This window comes from Netta rufina, assembly GCF_964035555.1.
Source record: "Netta rufina genome assembly, chromosome: 19".
Taxonomy (NCBI): Eukaryota; Metazoa; Chordata; class Aves; order Anseriformes; family Anatidae; genus Netta; species Netta rufina.
In genome coordinates, this window is record NC_140143.1 from 165,310 (window position 1) to 184,634 (window position 19,325).

Genomic DNA, 19,325 nt, shown 5'->3' on the forward strand with positions numbered 1-19,325 from the left:
TCTACCTCCGGCTCGGCTTCCACTTCCGGGTCGCGCGGCTCCGCCAGACCGCATCCGACAGGTGAAGCCCTTAAAGGGGCCGCGGCCCGCCTCGTCCCCCCCCCCCACCGGCGCACGGGGCGGCGGCGCGGAGGGGCGGGGGTTGCGCAGGAGCTGCCGCCGCGCTCGGCGGACTCCTCTAACCGGCCCCGGCCCCGGCCCGGGGCGGCTGCTCCCGCGGGCGGCGCGGCCCAGGGGGCTCCCGCCGCTCCCCTCCGGGAGGCTCCCGCCGCCTCACGGGGCGCGGCGGCGGCCGGCGAGCGGTGGCCGGGGCCGGCCGCGGCCGCGTGGGGGAGGCGGCGGGGGCGGCCGGGCGCGGGGCTCCCGAGGGGGCCGGGGGCCGCTCACCCGGGGCTGCCGCCCGGCCGCGGGACCATGAGGCCGCCGCGCAGCGCGGCGGGGGCCGGCGGGGCCGCAGCATGAGCAGCTCCTGGCTGGGGCTCCGCAGGGCCTGCGTCCTGCTCTCCGTCACCGCCGCCGCCGTCCTCCTCCTGCTGCTGCCCCGGGGACAGCCCCCCGCGGCGCCCCGCCGCCGCCCGCCGCCCGCCGCCGCCGGTCCCAGCGGGCCCCCGCCGAAGCGGGCGGGCTCCGGCGCGGCGCAGCCCGCGGGCAGCGACGTGCCCGGCGCTCGGGCGGGCTCGCGCGGGGAGCGGGGCGGCGGCGGCGGCGGCCCGGGGGCCGGGGCGGGCGGCCGGGGCGGGGGCCTCGGCGGCACCGCGCAGCCCGCGCGGCAGGGCCGCCTCGGGCCTTCCAGTGGCTCGGCCAAGGAGAGCCTGGAGCTGAAGGACATCTTTATCGCGGTGAAGACGACGAGGAAGTATCACAGAACGCGCCTGGACTTGCTTTTCCAAACTTGGATCTCCCAGGCGAGGGGACAGGTGAGGGCAGGCGCCGTGGGGGACCTGCGGCCGAGGTTTCTCCAGGTGCCAGCTGCGCTTTTGCACCTCGCTGGGGTTCAGCACATCTTTCCTCATGGGACTGAGGAGAACGATCTCGTCTAAGTAGTTCACCTGAATGTATTGCTGAAAGAGTTTGTTGTTGATTAAGCCACTTTTGTATTGTCTGGGGTCACTGGTCCAAGCAGAAACAATTTGCTTTTTTTTTTTTTTTTTTTTAGTAAAATAGTAAATGGCAGTGAGAGATCTCTAGTGCTGATATGTCTAAGCTACTGTTTTGGACATGCTGGTTCAATGACTGAAATTTTTGGATAGAGCAATGTAGAATTTATTCCCTTATTTAGGAATTTCCTTATATTCAAGCATTTTAATGCAGCTCTGTCCAGCATCTGGGACAAGGCAGTGCTACCATCTGACACTCCACCCTGACTTTCATTCTTTCTTTTTTAGCGTGAGTAACAGTTGTGGATGACTCCTAATTGTAGAGGAGGTGAAGAGAAATATTCCCAAAAGGGATAGCTATTGTTATTTGGAAATTCCTTATCTGTACCCTGGGATAAGGAAACCAAAATCTTGGATGCTTTACTGAAATGGTTTCTTCTGGTTTGCAGTGCAGAATCCTATCCAATAAGGGAAGAGCTGAAGTTGCTGGGGTTTCCCCTGCCATGGTTAACGTGTAATAAATTAACAAGATAAAATACTCAAGATTCTGACTGGGAACTGACCAAAGTAGAAATTAGGCATTGAAATCCTTAATTATGGATATACCTTTATCCCCACCTGTTTTTGTCTTCTACAGACATTTATATTCACAGACTGGGAGGATCAGGAGCTACGCCTGAAAGCAGGTAAGCTATGCCTCATAGAATTGTGCTGCCATTTATAACAGTTTTATGTTGGTCATACTTTCCCCAGATGTCCTTATTTCATGCTACGTAAGCAATTAGGGAAGTAAAGATAGAGAAAATGGAGACAATTTCTCCTTCCACAGGAGAAAATGCTGTTCCTACTGGACAAGCTGCCTGGAGCTTCCTGAATTCTGGGTTTACCATTGTACCCAATTACTTCCTGTTAGTTAGCTTCGGTCTATGTGGTCCAAAGTTATACTAGGCATTTCCTTTGCTTACAGTCTCATGACGCTGTTTATATACTGTGCAATCTAAACATATTTTTGCATACTTGGCAACTTTCAAGCCGTACACACAAATGGTGAGCAATGCCTCTCTAAAATTTTACTACCCATGCATGTACCATATGTACTTTATACACTGTACTATTGCCAAATGAGCACTTTGTCTTTTTTAGAATATTAATGCTTCTGATGGGGCTGATCTTTTTTTCTTTTTTTTTTTTTTTTTCCCTCCCTAGGGGATCATATGATCAACACCAACTGTTCAGCTGTCCACACGCGGCAAGCTCTCTGTTGCAAGATGTCTGTGGAATATGATAAATTCCTAGAATCTGGGCAAAAGTGGGTGTTGTTCTGGTTGACTTTGTTTCTTTTACTTCTGTGCTCACAGGAAGCATGGGCATCTTTCTCTACTCCTGTGACAAAGGCAACATTAGTATGATGGTAGGGAAAGTGGTGCAGCAGGAAGCAGTGTTTATAAAAAAGTATCATCTGAAACCTAGCAGGGGTTATTATTTCAGTCTCTTTCCAGATACAGGATCTATGGGTGCTTTCAGCTTCCAAATTGTGTTATTCAGGATAATAGGATATAGTTCCTGCTCCAAGTCTGAAAGATCAGGATGCAGCTTTAAAACTATAACTTGTTTCTTTGTCACTGCTGTGCAGTAATTTTATTCTTTCATTTTATTTGAAGATGGTTTTGCCATGTGGACGATGACAACTATGTGAACCCACGGACACTCCTGCGTCTCTTATCTGCCTTCTCACACAGCCAGGATGTCTATGTGGGGCGACCAAGTCTGGACCATCCCATTGAGGCAGCTGACCATGTCCAAAGTGATGGATCAGTAAGCAAAGTTTGCAATTAGGCTGAGAGTCATCCTAACCTATGCTTTTAAACCCATGAGAGTTCATAGGATCTCCCATTAGACCAAGTGATTTAATCTGCAAGCAGTGGTCATTGTTAGAGACAGGGTGCTGGGTGAAATGGACCTTTGATCTGATCTTACATGTACATGCTTATGTACAATAGAGTTGTCTCCTGGGTGGATGTCTGCTTCTCTTCCTTTGCTCACATATGTTGGTGATCTCCCTCACACCGAGGTGAGTAGGGCCTCCCTGCCTTGATCCTTTCTTTTGCTTTAGTGGTTTGGGAGGGCTGTTACTTGTTTGGGGGCTTGTTTTTTTTGTTTGTTTGTTTGTTTGAGAGCAGTATCATACTGTCATCATCTTGAACCAAACTCAGATGGAAGATGGGCTCTCTCGGTATTTAAGGCATTTCCAATACTGATCGATTACTGTGTTTCCAGGAAGTAGAAGCAAAGGTGTCTCAGTTGCAATATACATGTTAAAGGACAAGTTCTCACGAGGTCCTCTACGCTAACAGGCCTGAATGTAAATAATCCACTGTCCAGAAAGTCAGTTATAAAGCAGCTTTTTAGGGAAGACTGCACAACAAAATACTCTCCCTGGAACCAAGCATCCAATGAACTATCTTTGATTTCCTTAGGAAGACCGAGTTAGCTGTGACCCTTGCCTAGAATTAGCAGGAGATAACTGGAATTGTGTAGAAGTGGGACTGTAGTTTTTCACTTCACATGTGCTCCCTCAGATGTGTGAACTTGATGGTTCACCTGGTGTCAGCTCCAAGGTGAAGTTCACTTTGAGAGAAAGCTAACCAGGCTTGTAGAAGCCTGAAGAAATAGGATTAGTCTGTAGTCTTGTTCTGATTCAAGTGAAGTATATGACATCCAATAGAGCCTCAAATTCCCCTGCCTGCCCTGCCAAAGGGAAAAAAACTGATTATCAGTAACTAGCATGTTTTTCTTGTTGCTTCTTCAGAAGACAAGCGTGAAATTCTGGTTTGCCACAGGTGGAGCAGGGTTCTGTATCAGCAGAGGTCTTGCTCTGAAGATGAGTCCCTGGGCCAGGTAAACACTGCTCCTAGCTGAGTTCTACCAAAATGTGTTTGGTAGGCTTTAAAGTGCTTTTGATCTTGTTTCCTGTACTCTTACAGCCTGGGTAACTTCATCAGTACTGCAGAAAGAGTGCGTCTGCCTGATGATTGCACAATTGGCTACATCATTGAAGGGCTGCTGGAGGTAAAGTTGCTGCACAGCCCGTTGTTCCATTCCCATCTGGAAAATCTGCAGAGGCTGCGAGGCGAGTCTGTGCTGCAACAGGTAGTGCTAAGCATGTCCTTTTCTAATAATTACACCTCAGTCTGATCAGAAAGACTGAATAGACTTAGTACTTTTCAGTGAAGGAGGATGTCTACAGAGAGTAGCTCAGAGCTGTGTCCTGTCCATCTCCTTCATTTAAGTAAAAAGTATACTTCCACCCTAGCCAGTTGGGTCATACAGCTGTCCCCTCTTTCAGGGACACATTCTACTATATTAAATCTAAATAACGGTGTTCCTCATTTCTTAGTCTCTGAATTTCCATGAGTCACAATAGCAGCAAGTGTAGAAGAAAACAGCATTTGATGCGAGAAAGTATCTTTGCCAAATACAGTCTGTCTTAATTCATACTGTTTACAAAATTAGCATCAGAGTTACAGCAAGTACCTCTTTGATAACTAAGACATAATTATTTGATCATTTTTAAGAATAACTTGTCTGAATCTCAAGAAACCTAGTCAGTGCTTCTTAGAATAAATCGGTTTTCTTTGTTTTGTTTTTGTTTGTTGTTTTGTTTTGTTTTAAATTTCTGGGATACCTTTTTACTAACAAGCAGTAGATGGAGCTATAAGGCTATCAAGAAGCTTTTTCTGCCTCTTACTGATTACCACCATGAACAAAGAAAAGTGTGGTTTTGCCCCTACAAAAGGCTCGCTTATCTTTTCCTGGTAGTGTTATTATGCAGTGGAAATGTATGGGATGTGATATAATCCCTTGTGTCAGGGAATTTAACTGTGGGCTGAATCTGGGCTTTTGGTGGTGATCATTGTTTCCCTGAGACTGATAGCTAACCCAAAATCCAGATCTGCAATTTGACAGGAGGCTGAAGTCTTCTTGTACCTTGCACACGCAAATTTCTTAATACAGTACTTGTATGGAAGAGCAGTACCGAACTGGAATTCTAGAGATCTAAACTTTGTTGCTAGGTTTGTCGTACAGCAGTCCTTTGCGCTCCATTTGACATCCAATTATTTCTATTTTCCTTCTAAGACTTCTACTTTAGACTTCAGACAATGTCTGGTAAGGATGAACATGTTATTTAGCAAAGGTACAGACATTAGCAGGATTGATGCTCTTACAAAGCTTACTGTTGCCTTGAAGGACAAGATGAGTTACAACTAAACTTTCAGCTCCTTTGTTTATACTTCCAGCTTGCCTTTAGGTGAATAACGGTCCACTAAATAGCTACCATCCATTGCCAATATTGCTTATGTCAAAACTGACCATCATTTTTCAAATGTAATCCACTCAGATGAGACAGGATCTTTGGAGTCTTTCTTCATACCTCATTAATAGTCCTATCTCTACTCTGGTTTTCTGCATTAGTGTTACAATTTCTGAATGTTTATTTGCTTTTCCAGGTAACCCTAAGTTATGGAGACCCTGAGAACAAACACAATGTTGTGAGTGTGGGAGGAGTGTTTGGGCTTCAGCAAGATCCAACCCGGTAAGTGTCCACTTCCAAAACCAGATCTCCCTGCCCTGTTCAATGTTTATCATCTGTAATATTATTTACCCCACTTATTGGGGTTATTGTTTCATACCATTCTCTTGTTGCTGTCAAAGATGGGTAGGAATGCTTTTTCTGCTCTATTAGTCTGCTGCACATTCAATGCTAAAATGTTCCTGGTCTGGAGAGTTCCAATCTGATTTTTGTTTCCTTCATAGATTTAAATCTGTCCATTGTCTTCTGTATCCTGACACTATCTGGTGCCCTACTAAGAAGATGTTCTAATTTTTGACCAGTTGTTGACACGTGTATCCTACCTACTTTGCATCAAACAGGAGTTTGGACTTTTTTTTTGTCTACCAAAAAACAAAAATATCTAAAAAGGAGGTAGACAGACTCTATTTACAAAAGCAAGACTTTGATTGTGTAATTCTGGCAAGAAGGTGTGTGTTCAGCTGCAGCCTGGGATGTTCCAGAAAAGAAAATTTTTTGTTCCTTGTTCTTTGGTCCAGTGGCTCTTCATACAATGGCTATGGTCATATACATGTATGTGTACAAGTCACTTTATGCTTTCATCTGATGTCATGTGAGCCCTGCCTAACACATGAATCTGTGCTCAGACACATCCTAGGCAAACGCAGTACTTAAAACGCTAGTGTTCTTACTACTGTTACCAGCTTTGAGCAGCTCTCTTGAAGCTGAAGTGCTATAGCAGACTGCAGTCCCCATGGTGACAAGAGGAGAGAAAGTTTTTGCTTGTCTTTCTTGGGAACAGAATTATTTAAGAACTTCTATAGCCTGCCAATATTATACTATTTCTGCCTCTGGGCTGGAACAGGCTCTGCTTGTAACCACCAGAAATACTGGAATTTCTAGGGTAGACAAGGGTGAAAGCCTTTGTCATGGGAAAACCCTGTGTAAGGAAAACCTTGTGTAAGCTTACTCAGGACTGCATAAGAGTTGCTTACAGTGCACATTCTTCCCAACAGTCCATGTGTACCTCCCATGGAGGTGATTTTCAGACTTGGTTCTCTTACCACTGAATGGCAGTGGTTGTTGATTATGATGGTGGTTTGCTAGGTCTAAGACTATTCCCTTCATATTTGATACTGAAAAAATATTTTTCAGGCTAGATAGTAATCATTTCTCCTACATTGCCCACAGCAGGTTATATGAGCTAGAGCATGCTCATTGGCTGATGAAACACCCTGTTTTTGAAGCTGTGCTGTATCCTTAGCTGTCTTTGAGAGAGGAGGAATGCTAGATAGCTGTAATGCCCTGAGGAAGTTTTTGATGATATCATTTGAGGACCTTTAATGGTGTGACTGTGCTTACCCCACTTCAGCTTCTAAAGGTAATCTTTTGAGGCTTAAATAAATGTTTGCTTTTACCCTACGTCTTGATGTTTCAATAAATAGATCATGCAATTGGTAAAAGGAAACTGTACACTTGCACAAAATCAGAAGTTCAGTGCTGTAGCAGTATCACCTACTGCTGTTTCTTAAATAGAGTAAATTTAGTTTTGAAAGTGGAAGAAATGAGATTCCGTATATTTAGTTTTCTGTTAATCCAAACTTTGACCGTGCAATCTATACCTGATATGAAGAACAGCATTAAAAAATTACTTTACAAAACCACTGTGTACTCAAACTCCTTAGAAAATACTTGCTGGTTTAGTGCTAAGTCTGAGGCTGAATTAAGGGGAGAAAAATAGAAAGACATTGTATAGCCTAGAACCGTGATTTTATGGCTAGAAGTGAATCTAGCAGGTTGCAGATTTTTGAACAGCTGTGCCAAGCTATACTGTGTATTTCAGCTAGTTACTTTGCTTCCCGCCATTTGAAAAGTGGTATAATGTAGGTAAATACCTGCAGTGTTTTCAAGTATGAAACTTAGTGGAGGTATCAGCCTCCCATAATACACTTTTCTTTGCACTTTTTTTTTTTTTTTTTTTTTTTTTAAAAGAAACCTTTCAGTAACTTGATACACTGTCCTCTCTGCATGATTTTATTTAGTTTCACTGAGGAGCTGACTGCTCCTGCAGCTTGTTCTTAAATTTCCCCTTTCCTTTATCCTTACCAAGGCAGTGCTTTGACCGTGAAGCATGGGAATAAGAGCACTGTAGGAAAGGAGATCAAAGTCTAGCTAGCATAGCAGCTGTTCTACAGCAGGAACACCTGTAACACTGACAGCCTGTTACAGACAGTGGAGGAGGACTTGTGGAATAGTAGGTTGTGGGATGTTCTGCCTCTCTATTAGGTCTTCTGCTAACAAGAACTTGGACATCCTATGGTTTAATAATTTTGTTATTAATAGCTCTGGAGATTACTGATATCTATATAAACAACTTTCTTTTATTTTTTAAAATATTTGTTAGGTTCTTCTTTTCAACCTCCTATAGCAGAAAATTATGAAGCTTCATGAGCACTTGAGATTTCATCCTCAGCATTTTCATCCTCAGTGATTTTTGAACTCTTCTGTTGGAGTTCTTCCTCTTCTACTGGGAGCAGCCTCTTGTCAGATACCACAGACAGCATGGACTGGGTAGTGATTAAGTGGCAAACTGCAGTTCAAAAATGGCAATACTTCATACTGGTGGCAGCAAAACTGAGTGATAAAAGTTCCACGCTGTAGTCACTGCTCATCCAAAATTGAGTATGCTGTCTCATGTCTAATGCTGGTAGGGTGTTTATTAAGCTGAAAAAGACCACATTCTTTTGTATGGCAATACAGAACAGTTTGTGCTCAAGCTTCTTTTAAGGTTTTTCTTCTTGACAATACATTAGGCTCTATAGTTGTATCAGGGATGCAGCTTTTAAATCAAACTACTGTCTTATGATAAAATGATTCTATGAAATTAAATATTTAAGTGTGTCAAAAGTTGTGTTTTGTGATGTTTCTTCACTCAATGTCTACACTAAAAATGGGCCATAAACCCTGTAATACAGAAAAACTTGTCTCCTGTCAGCCTGTTGATATCAAATCACCAAAAAGCATACAGGAATTAGATGAATTTGGTGTGCAGAGGAAGATATAGGGATGAGGAGAATTCTTGCAAATAATTATGAAAGTGGAGTAAAGTAAAAGTATTGAAATAAGGACTAAGTGTTGTAAATCTGTATAGGCACTTTTCCCATCCTGTTTCTGCATTTATTAAATATGCCACAGCAGTTCTTAAGAGTACTCAGAATGCAATGGATAAACTGGGTATTACAAGTGGACTTCTGCTTCTATCAACAAAACATGCTAATTGGATGTATAATTGCCTGTGCTGCTCTTCTGTTACACAATGTCGATCCTACAAATCAGGAGACATGCTTGTTACCCCTGGAAGTAAACTGGTCGTAGTAACTTACAGATGACCTATTAACTAGATTTAGATCATATTTCCATTGTACCCTGCAGTAAATTGATATTGTTATGCAGGTTCTGTGTGAGGAATCCTATATGCCTCAACCAAGTGGGTCCTATACAATTATAGCTAGTTTTCTAGGCACTGACTATGAGACTAGGGCTGCCTGCAACTTTTATCTGCAGCTTTAAGTGGACAAAGCAGGTCCTTTCATCAGCTGATAAAAAGGTTTTCCGTGCTCTCACTGTGATGCTTTAGTTAGAGGCAATAAACCTCAACTCTGTGCCTGTCGTGTGCTCGTTAGGCCCAGAAATGGCTCCTCGCTGTGCCCCCTCCAGGGCAGCATGTCCTTGCAAGTGCCTTGGTTACGAGTCTGCCCGCCGCACGGCAGCGTGTTGAGCAGCGCTCGAACAGGCTCAGCGGCTCCGGGAACGCTGGCTGCTCGAGCCCGCGGTGCCCCGGCTCCGGCCCACACGGCCGAACCTCAGCCCCCGGCCGGGGAAGCGGGGACTCGCGTGGCCCCAGAGCGGGGAGGGCCCTGCCCTGCGGCCCCGCCAGGCCGCGCCGCTGTCAGGCTCTGCCCGGCCCCTGGCCCGCCCCGGCCCCGCCCAGGCCGCAGCTCTACCGCAGCATGGAGCCGCACCTCAGCTTCCACGGCCGCCGGGCCTTGGTGACTGGGGCCGGCAAAGGTGGCCGGGCGGCGGGGGCCGGGCGGGGGCCGGGCGACGGGGGCCGGGCGGGGGCCGGGGGCTGACGCCGTCTCCCCGCAGGGATCGGACGCGCCGTGGCCGTGGCGCTGAGCAGGGCCGGGGCCCGCGTGACGGCGCTGAGCCGCACGGCGGCGGACCTGGAGAGCCTCGCCCGAGAGGTAGGGCCGGCCGCCGGCACCCCCTGCGGGACCCCGCCCGCGAGCCCCCAGCCCTGTCCCGGGGCAGCGCCACCGCCACCCCCGGCGGCCCCCAACCCCCCCCGGCCCACCCGCGACGATGCTGACCCGGGCCCCCGGCCGGGCCGCCCTCGCCGCAGTGTCCCGGGATCGAGCCCTTGTGCCTGGACCTGGCCGACTGGGACGCCACAGAGGCGGCGGTGGGCGCGGCGGGGCCCTTCGAGCTGCTGGTGAACAACGCGGCCGTGGCGGTGCTGCAGCCCTTCCTGGAGGTGACCCGGGCGGCCTTTGACCGGTGAGTGCCTCGGCCACCCCGGGTGGGCACCGGTGGCTGCTCCGTGCCTGGACTGTGCTTCGGGGTAGAAGGGTGCTGTCTGCCGAGCCTTAGCAAAACGGTCAGCGTAAAGAACTGTGGCAGAATGTTCGAGATAGCCTCTAACATTAATTTTCACAGTGTTTTGTTGGCTGTTAGTGCTTTGGTCTGCTTTTTCTCCACTGTTTTACTACTTTAAAAAAAATCACCTTTCATACTCTTTTTAAACATCAAAAGGAAACTAAGAACAAAGGTTATTTCACGCTGTTACTGAGTAGCCAGAACCTTGCAACATCACCTTCTAGATAGTACCCACACTTTACCCAGTCTGTGCAGGAGAAAAGAGCACCATTCACTGGTAATCAAGCTCAGACCTTCCCAGAGCTTCTAATCTAGTCCTAGCTCAGTCACTACTAAATTGAAAGACAGTTGTTGATAAGACAATTTAGAAAGAGACAACAAAGCCAGCTAAAGGAGTATAAGAATAGTATAGAGTATCCCAAGTTGGAAGGGACCTACAAGGATCATCGAGTCCAAATTCTGGATCCCAATCAAGATTCAAAAAAATTAACAAGATAGGAAATTAAATTTCCTTACTGCAGTGACTTTTTTTTTCCCCCTCAAAAGGACCTTAGTTCCAGATGTGTGTAAGCTTTAGGATACAGGCTATGCTGAGGCTACTTCCTTCTAAGATGGATGTCATACTTCGTCCGACATTATAGCTCCACATTTTCCATTTATAATAAAGGCTTCATTTGTAACTAGACTGTAAAGTGCACAGATTCTACTTAGATGATTCTGTAGAACTAGCTGGTGAAAATCTGACCAAGGAAGGACTATATCACAAATAGAGTAGATGTTTCTTCTACGAATTCTATAGCAGATTCCCTATTTCAAAGTCTTGTGAAGATTTGATTGTCCTAAGAGGAGCCACTGGCTGAGGCCCAGGGATCACTGTTTAAACTTTAATAGAACTGCTATATAATCTGCCAAAGAACAGAGTCCTGCTAGAAATGTGAGGATGCATGAGTGCACCTTCCCTTCTGCACAGGGGAAATGGCCACTAACTAGCTTGCTTCCATTGAATGGTTTTATTGGTGAACACATGCCTAATTGTTATTGTTATATCCATTCAGCTTGGCATTTCTATCAGTGTTCAAGTATTAACAATGCTTCCAAGATATCTGCAGCATTTGTCTTCTCAAAACTATTCCTCTCTGGCCTGCAACCACTGTGTAATTTTTAAATCTCATTTATCCGTAGGTGTCTTGATGTGAATCTTCGAGCTGTGCTTCATGTTTCCCAGGTGAGGCTGAATTGTCACTTCAGTTGTCTCTAAGAACAGCAGCAACTAAGTTGTTCTCCATAGTGGAAACAAGTCCTGACAGGGGGAGGACTAAGGGGACCATAATCCAAAATCAACCTGACAGCCTGTTTGTACAATACCTTCACTCTCTTGCTTTGACCCTGTCTCTTACAAGTAGGAAGCAGTGAAGACTTTCTCTGGATGTTTTTGCTCTTTTGGCTACCCCAGTAGCCCTTGAAGGTTACTACTGAATGAAATAATGTTCTCTCCTGTTATGATTCTGGCATTGTTTTTTTTTCCTTCAGATTGTTGCTCGGCAGATGATTACACAAGGGACACCAGGTGCAATTGTAAATGTCTCTAGCCAGGCATCTCAGCGTGCCCTGCGGGATCATGCTGTTTATTGTAAGTGTGTGCAGCTCTACCAATGTTTGTTTCATTTTTGACTAGCTGGAGACCCATAGCCACCATGATGCTGGCTGCCAGTTCAGAGCAGAGTAAAATACCTCTCTGTGATCTAGACAAAATGCTATACACTTAAATGCCTTCCATCTTTCCCTTCTCTTGAAGGTTCCACTAAAAGTGCTTTGGATATGCTGAGCAAGGTAATGGCAATGGAACTGGGACCCCACAAGGTAGGATTCTTTATGAAAGAGAAGTGTGAAAGCTGAACATGAGCATTTTTTCTCAGTACAGTTTGGTTATATAGTGTGTTGTTTTTGATCTCAGATTAGGGTGAACACTGTGAATCCCACAGTAGTTATGACAGACATGGGGAGAATTAACTGGAGTGATCCTCAGAAATCTGCTGCCATGATTAACCGGATTCCGCTAGGAAAGTTTGCAGGTCAGTATAGATCTGCTGCCAGGCTAAGGTCTATCATATCCAGACCTTTTCCCTAATTGATATCACAGCCACAGATACCTTGTTTTGTTTTGGTTTGGTTTGGTTTTTGTTTTGTTTTTGTTTTGTTTTGTTTTGTATTGAGCAAAGTCACGCCTCTGGTGAGTGACTGTGGTTGAATTTCTGAAGCATCTGATGAGGACATGGCAACCTTACCACCCCTGTTCTAGAGCCTTGTCTCTTATGACAAGTGGAATACCCTTACTCTATTGTTCTTGAATGTGACTGGTGGGGGGGCATAGGTGCTTGCTGTGGATTAAGTTATGTCATTTGATCACAATAAGGACTTGTGAATGTCCAGGTCTCAGCAACACTGTTCTGTAGATCACACCAAGCACAGAGTGGAGGTTAGAGATATTTCCCTGCTCCAATTCCATGTAGAGGCCAAAGACATACCTTTTGGAATGCATGTTTCTCTAGTCCAATTTGAAAGGTGCATTGGATGTCCTTTATGTTTTGATTTCAGAGGTGGATGATGTGGTGAACAGCATTCTTTTCCTGCTCAGTGACAAGAGTGCTATGACAACTGGCAGCTCACTGATGGTTGATGGGGGATTTCTCGTTTCCTAAGATGAAACCTGCATTTCACACCTGGCCTAATTTTCATACTAGTACTGCATACATGTAAATGGGATAGAAAGCGGTGACAAAGACCCGGTGTTACTGGACAAGAGGGACAGCAGGGCTGGAACTTGTATGAGAAGTGAGGCAAAAAGTTACCTTTAGAAGGCTGCTATATAATAAAGCTCACATACGCTGTCATGGAGAATGTTTATTGCACCAAATAAGGTTTTATCTTTGTCACTCTACATGATGATTAGAAACTGGATCTGTCTTTCTTCCAACCCTATTCCAACCCCTCCCACAACCTTTCAGAAGTTCTCCCTGTTCCACCCAAATCCACAGAGCCTGCCTGCACTTTCAGTGGGAAGGGAAAGAAGAAGTTAGCAGACTCCTCATTGCTTTCTTTACTCTCTTTAGTAGAAAGAAAAAAAAAAAAAAAGAGGCAACAACCTCAGCCCTGCTCTGCAGAGACTGGATTGTACGGGGAGGCCCTGCTAAAGACTGATGGGGGGGAGCAGCACCATGCTGTCCTAGGGTGTGCACACACAAAGGCAAATACAGTGATTGCACAGGGCTGTTTCACTCACTGAGTTTGGCTAGTATCCAATAAAGCACCTAATGATTAGTTTTTCAGCTTCACATTTCATTTGCTTTGACCCCTTCTGGGTCTAGTTATGATTCCTTTAACAGTCTCAGGCACATATCTGCTGGAGCACCAATTTGTTGACTATTAGCCACAGTAGGCTGGGCAAGGGGACCCCACTACTCTTCTTGTAATTCACTACCATTTATATCAGCTCCCTCCCCACTCCCACAAGGATCTTCAGCATTGTGTTTCACCTGCAGATAAAAAAAAACAGGTGTTCCCAGCACAGAATGGATATCTCAAGCCCTTTCAGTTTAGAGCTCAGGAGAGCCAAAACAGCCTGTTGCCCCAAGGAGCTACCTTGCCTTCCCCATTGGACTTCCCTGGGGGCCGTATAGCCCTCAGCTAGTCTCCTGCCCCCGCTGCCCCTTCACATCAACATTGACGTTAAATCAAAGAGACATTTAAAAAACACTGACTTCGTACATGATGAAGGGCCCTACGCATCCCAGCCCCCTCCAGAAACACCCAGCTAATATGCAATCTGTCGGAGGACAACAATATGCTGAGCCAGCACCTAGGCCACAGCCCTCAGAACATGGTGCACTTTTTGCCAGGCTTCTTCACAGGTGGTGGGCAGAGCACAGCCCGGATGGCTTCGTCAAACACCGTCTTCAAGCCCCGCTGTGTCAGGGCAGAGCACTCAAGGTACTTTACCGACCCTAGGGGAAAGAGAGCTCCAGCTCAACCACTCCAGTCCTACCAGGAGACAGTGTCCCTCACCCACTCCAAAACAAAAATCTCAATGCCATGGAGGCCTGCCAGCACATGAGACTCACCGATCTCTCGAGCCATGGCCAAACCTTGGGGGTAGGTGATAGGAGCCAGTTTCTTATCACGTAATCTTTCAATGGTGTCCTTATCATCCCTTAAGTCCAGCTTGGTGCCCACAAGGATGATAGGTGTATTTGGGCAATGGTGTCGGACCTCAGGGTACCACTGAAACAGAGATGCATGATGAGAAAAGTAGCTGTGGCAGTAGATGCAGCCATGAGGATGCATTTGCTATTAGCAAGGTTGTTACTAATATCTGACATGGTGTCAACACCTGAGCAGGATACTTCTGCCTACAACTCTGAATATGCTCTGCAGAAAGAGATCAGTACAAATGTAATAATGAAGTCATGGAAACATGGAATCATGACAGATAGCACCAGCCAGCTCTGCATACACTGCAGAAAAACTGCGTTTTTGTTTCTAGGACATTCCTCATCTTTAAGAGACAGATTTGAAAAGGCAAAAACTTAGCCAATGAATAAAGAGAACGCCCCACTTAAAAACTGCAGACTATGACCTTTGTTTCTTAAAACATGAGTGTTAGAAACATGGGGCTTGTTGGTGTCGGTCACAGTGCTGAGTGGAGCAGTGGACTTCACTGGCTCCTCCTTTCTACTGTTCCACCAAGAAGGAGAACACATTACCTTGGCTCTGACATTCTCAAAGGATGCTGGACTCACGAGTGAGAAGCAAATCAAGAAAACATCCTGTGGAGAAACAAAAGGGCCAGTTGTGTATAAGGGAACAGGAAGAGATAACGGAGGAAGAGTAGAGAAAGGAGCTTTACAGAAGACAACCTCCTCCCACCAGCAAGGACTGTAGCTGTATGAAACCCTTTCCCATTAAGGTGGCTAAACTAATTCAGATTTTGGACATACAACTTCATTTTAATTTACAATACTCAACTCTACATGTTCAGAACCTGTGGCCACAAACACCTTAGTGTGAGTCTTCACCCCTGATGGAGAGGCCATGTAGCAATTGCTACAGCCAGGGAAGCAGTATTAGCGCAGTCCAATGGTGAGCAGTGCCACCAAGAGAGAACGGGACTATGGAACATGGCTCAGCTTTACTGCAGCTGCACGCCATTCCTTACACCTGGGCATCTCTATGACATGCATAACTGTTCAAACACCACTGTGAAGTAGGAACTAGAATGAGACAATCACTTAGGAGAAATTCAGCTGTGAGCCTCCTTGAACAACAAGAATTATGGCTGAAGTTACGGGAACTTCATTCCACCAAGAAATGAAGCCTGGATGTCCTTGAGAGCCTCCCTGTCCTGAACTAAGAACAGTTAGAAGCAAGTCCAAACCCAGCACTCACCGTCTGTGGATAGGAAAGAGGCCGCAGTCGGTCATAATCCTCTTGACCTGCTGTATCCCAGAGGCCTAGGTTCACTGGCTTTCCATCTACCATGACATTGGCAGAATAGTTATCAAACCTGCCAAGAAAGAATCCACATCAGTGACAATCTTCTTCTCACGCACACCTGACTTCAGATGAAATTCAAGGGGCAGTGACTCAGCAGGGGGTCACTGTGCAACAGTTCCAGTGGGAGTACTCTGCCCACTTCACACACACCCCCATACCACAGGCATACTCACACGTGCAGTTCATAGTCTCCTTACCCAGAAAACTAACTTTTACACATGCACACATGAGGAGCAAAGAGTATCTGAAGCCCAGGCCATTACTCACACAGTGGGGATGTACTCTCCAGGAAAGGCATTTGTGGTGTAACTGATCAGCAAGCAGGTCTTCCCTACAGCTCTGCAGAGGATGAGAATGACAAGCATAAAGAAAGGTACAGCAGAAAGCAGTGAAGCAGGAAAACTCACCCTTACCCCACCCAAAAAAGGAGTTTAGGCAGAAAGTAAACATGAGGAAATGGATCTGCAGCAGGCTAGAATTCTCTGTCAGGGACGAAGTCTGAACTCACCAGATGCATCCTGCCTCAGCATACATCTGACCCTGCTCTCTCCCGCTCCTTTTCCCCACCTCTTCAGCCTCAACAGAACACTTAGAAAAATTTATTTGTTCCAGGAACCATGAGGGGGGAAAAAAATAAGGTTCTGTGCTGGGCTTGCTATTGCTCAACATGTCCATAATAACCTAGCAAAATAGGTAAACAGTGAAATGAAAAAAAAAGTGCAACAACACACTATTCAAACTCCTCAGACATAGGAATCGAATTTCAGTAAATATAAAGGGGGGAAAAATAAGTATCCATAAAAAATAACAACAACAACAAGAACTTTAAAGTGACTACTATCAGTTTGGAAAGAGATTTTGGCATTGGCTTGGATCACTAAAAATACTGGCTCAGGGCTTTGATGAAGGCAGATGGCATTGGTCAACCCAGTGGTGGCAGCTGGCACAAGTTGGGCCTTGCTGACAATAGCCTTAGCATATGAACTTTAGTTATCCCTGTAGAATAAGAGAGAAGCTTATTTATAACAGGGGGTAATGGGAGTGGAAATGACCTATTTATCACTACAAGTTGTGTGCTGTGGAGAGCCTTTCAGGGAAACTGATAGTGAATGCCAGTGACAGGGACAGCTGGTGGTTAGTGCTTGAGTGAACCTGAATAGCCAGCCAAGAACTGGGTATTCTCTACCCAGTTCTCACAAAGGTGACGTGACAGACTTGAAGAGAGAGACTGCAGGGGACTGCACAATGTTGCACTGGGATGACGCATAGCGCAGCTAGAACCACTACACAAACCTGCCCTGCTTTTCCCCTGGACCACATCTCCTCCCTAGAAGAACAGGGAGGTTGTGTAAAGAACCACTACACTGACCTGTCCAACTCTTCTCCTGAACTGGCACCTCACCCACCACACATGGCAGTCACATCGTTCATAGATCATGGATATGAGTGTCTTTTAAGTGGTTTGGTATCCAAGTTCATTTAGTCTCTGCACTGTCAGTTTGGTCTTACAGAATACCACTGGTCTGCAAGCCTTGAGTTGAAATCCATTTCCAGCATGCCCTACTCCCAGATGTTACTGCCCCCTCCATCATAGCGTTGTGCTGTTTTGGCAGGTGACTCTTTCTCCTACTGCTTTTTAGCCTCCTCAGGTTAGAAGCTGGAACACTTCACTCCAAATGCATGTTTAAGGATGTGGCATGCAGGAGAGGGTGGAAAGAGCAGTCATTGCCTAAGACCAGTTCACATTTAGTACTCTGCATCTCAGCTCCAGGCTTGCTATGATGATCAGAAGAGCATAGTATTAGGAATGAGGAAAAACGCACAGGACAAGCTAGGAAAAGTTACAAAGCACCATAAATCTACTGCACACCTGCATCTTGAACGCAGATGCGTTCTCAGAAAAAGGCATACAGAAAAAGCCAAAAGAGAAGAGCAAGGATGGCGAGACACGTGGTGAAACCAGAAACAGCGATGTATTTCACCTCGGAACGCAAACAACAGGAGATATGAGAAAAACCTATGAACGTCGAGATTTTTTGGAGGGGGTACTTTGCAACAAATCATCCCCGTACAGTGAAAATAGTCCAACGGGGACACCTGACAGGACGGCGAGGAGACGGCCTCGAGGCCCAGGCAGCGCAGGGTTTTGTTCCCCGGGCAGAACGCCGCCAGACGCGCAGCCCGGCAGCGCCCGGACACCAAGGCTCAAGTTTACAAACAGGAGGGCGCGGGGCTCGCGGGAACAGCGGCGGGGCCGCCACGGCACCGGGCCCCGATCTCCCGCCTGCCACGACCCCAGGACCGCAGCGCGGCCGCCGGGAGAGCGCCGGGGGCGGCGCCCGCGTGGCCTCCGCTCGCCGCCGGGAGCCCCGGCCCCGGCCCCGGCCCCGGCGCCCGCCGCCGCCCCGCGCCTTTCCCTCGGCGCCGCGGCGGTCTCAGGGGAGGGCGGCGGCGGGCGCGGCCGGCCGGGTCCCGCTGCCGGCCCGGAGCGGCTCCTCCCGCCCGCGGGGCCGCCGGGCCCGGGCCGCGGGGCGGGGCGGGGCCGGGCCCTCCCCCCCGCCCTCCCCTCCCGGCGGCGCCGCCGGCTTCGGGCCCGCTTTGTCCGGGGCCGCCCGGGTCGAGGCGCGGCCGGGCCGGCCCCGCCGCCGCCCGCGGCCGCCGCGCACTCACCCGTCGCCCACCACCACACACTTGATCGCCTGCATCTGCCCGCGATGGCGGCGCCGCCGCGACTCCGCCGCAGTGACAGCCCGCGGGGGCGGGGCGCCGGGGGCGGGGCCCGGGGCGGGGCCGGGCCGGGCCGCGCCGCAGCCTCGGGGCCGGGGCTCAGCCCCCGATCACCGCCCGCCGGGGGGTTGCGGTTGCGCGGGGGGAAGGCGAAGGGCGCTGCCGGCAGCCCCCGTCCCGCCCCACCTCCGGGCCACCCTCGCTCCCGCTCCTCCGGGCGGCAGCCACCGGCTGGCGGCGGCTCCCCCGGCCCCTACGGCAAGCCCCCGGCCCCCGGGGAGGCCGAGCGGTGCTGCTGGCGGCTGCGGGGGGCGGCTGGCACGGCCTCGGGTGAAGGCGCAGGATCAGGCCGCACTGTAGCTCGCGTCACGGAATCATAAAGGGTGGAAAAAGGCCTCCGAGAGCTTCTGGTCCAACCCTCGTGCAGCCACGCCGAGATTTCGCTGCCGTTAGCCTAGCGGTGGTGAACAAAAACGCGGCAGCAAGAATCCCGAATAAAGATTACCTCGGGACTCCTCCAGCTCTCCAGCTACTCCGCCAAGAAGAGTGGCAACTCGTTCAGAGGGGCGGTCTCTGGCTTTGCTTTTCCCTTACCTGCTGGTCTTACAGTCGCACTGCCCACACAGGCCCCCTCCTTGTGAGTGGGAGATAGGTCCCAGCTCCGCTTTTATCTTGGTACAAAACCTCAGCCTACAGACACTCAGCGTAATCACTTCATGCAG

General features: G+C 48.1%; 3 protein-coding genes across 4 annotated transcripts; 2 read left to right on the top strand and 1 right to left on the bottom strand.

Moving 5' to 3' along the window:
• The first annotated feature begins 11 nt into the window (after positions 1-11).
• Positions 12-8,568, top strand: RFNG (RFNG O-fucosylpeptide 3-beta-N-acetylglucosaminyltransferase). 2 transcript variants are annotated; one of them, XR_014618985.1, is made up of 9 exons: positions 12-917; positions 1,735-1,783; positions 2,304-2,406; positions 2,759-2,912; positions 3,907-3,995; positions 4,082-4,247; positions 5,606-5,691; positions 5,913-7,048; positions 8,072-8,568. XR_014618985.1 is itself a non-coding variant. In XM_084298560.1 (8 exons), the coding sequence occupies exons 1-8, from the start codon at positions 459-461 to the stop codon at positions 5,977-5,979; spliced, it is 1,173 nt and encodes a 390-aa protein (XP_084154686.1). In that variant the 5' UTR covers positions 12-458; the 3' UTR covers positions 5,980-8,568. The 2 variants fall into 2 exon arrangements, 1 of the variants encoding a protein (XP_084154686.1); XM_084298560.1 differs by having other exon boundaries at positions 5,913-8,568.
• A 1,081-nt stretch (positions 8,569-9,649) lies between these two features.
• DCXR (dicarbonyl and L-xylulose reductase) lies at positions 9,650-13,217 on the top strand. Its single transcript, XM_084298596.1, has 8 exons — positions 9,650-9,735; positions 9,817-9,914; positions 10,073-10,227; positions 11,509-11,551; positions 11,857-11,956; positions 12,122-12,186; positions 12,281-12,398; positions 12,922-13,217. Exons 1-8 carry the CDS (start codon positions 9,678-9,680, stop codon positions 13,023-13,025), a joined length of 741 nt encoding a protein of 246 aa, XP_084154722.1. The 5' UTR covers positions 9,650-9,677; the 3' UTR covers positions 13,026-13,217.
• Positions 13,218-13,265: 48 nt separating this feature from the next.
• RAC3 (Rac family small GTPase 3) lies at positions 13,266-18,634 on the bottom strand. The gene is made up of 6 exons (XM_084298597.1): positions 18,547-18,634; positions 16,144-16,215; positions 15,769-15,886; positions 15,087-15,149; positions 14,445-14,604; positions 13,266-14,327 (listed from the first exon to the last, which is right to left on the bottom strand). Exons 1-6 carry the CDS (start codon positions 18,579-18,581, stop codon positions 14,197-14,199), a joined length of 579 nt encoding a protein of 192 aa, XP_084154723.1. The 5' UTR covers positions 18,582-18,634; the 3' UTR covers positions 13,266-14,196.
• Between the last annotated feature and the right edge of the window lie 691 nt (positions 18,635-19,325).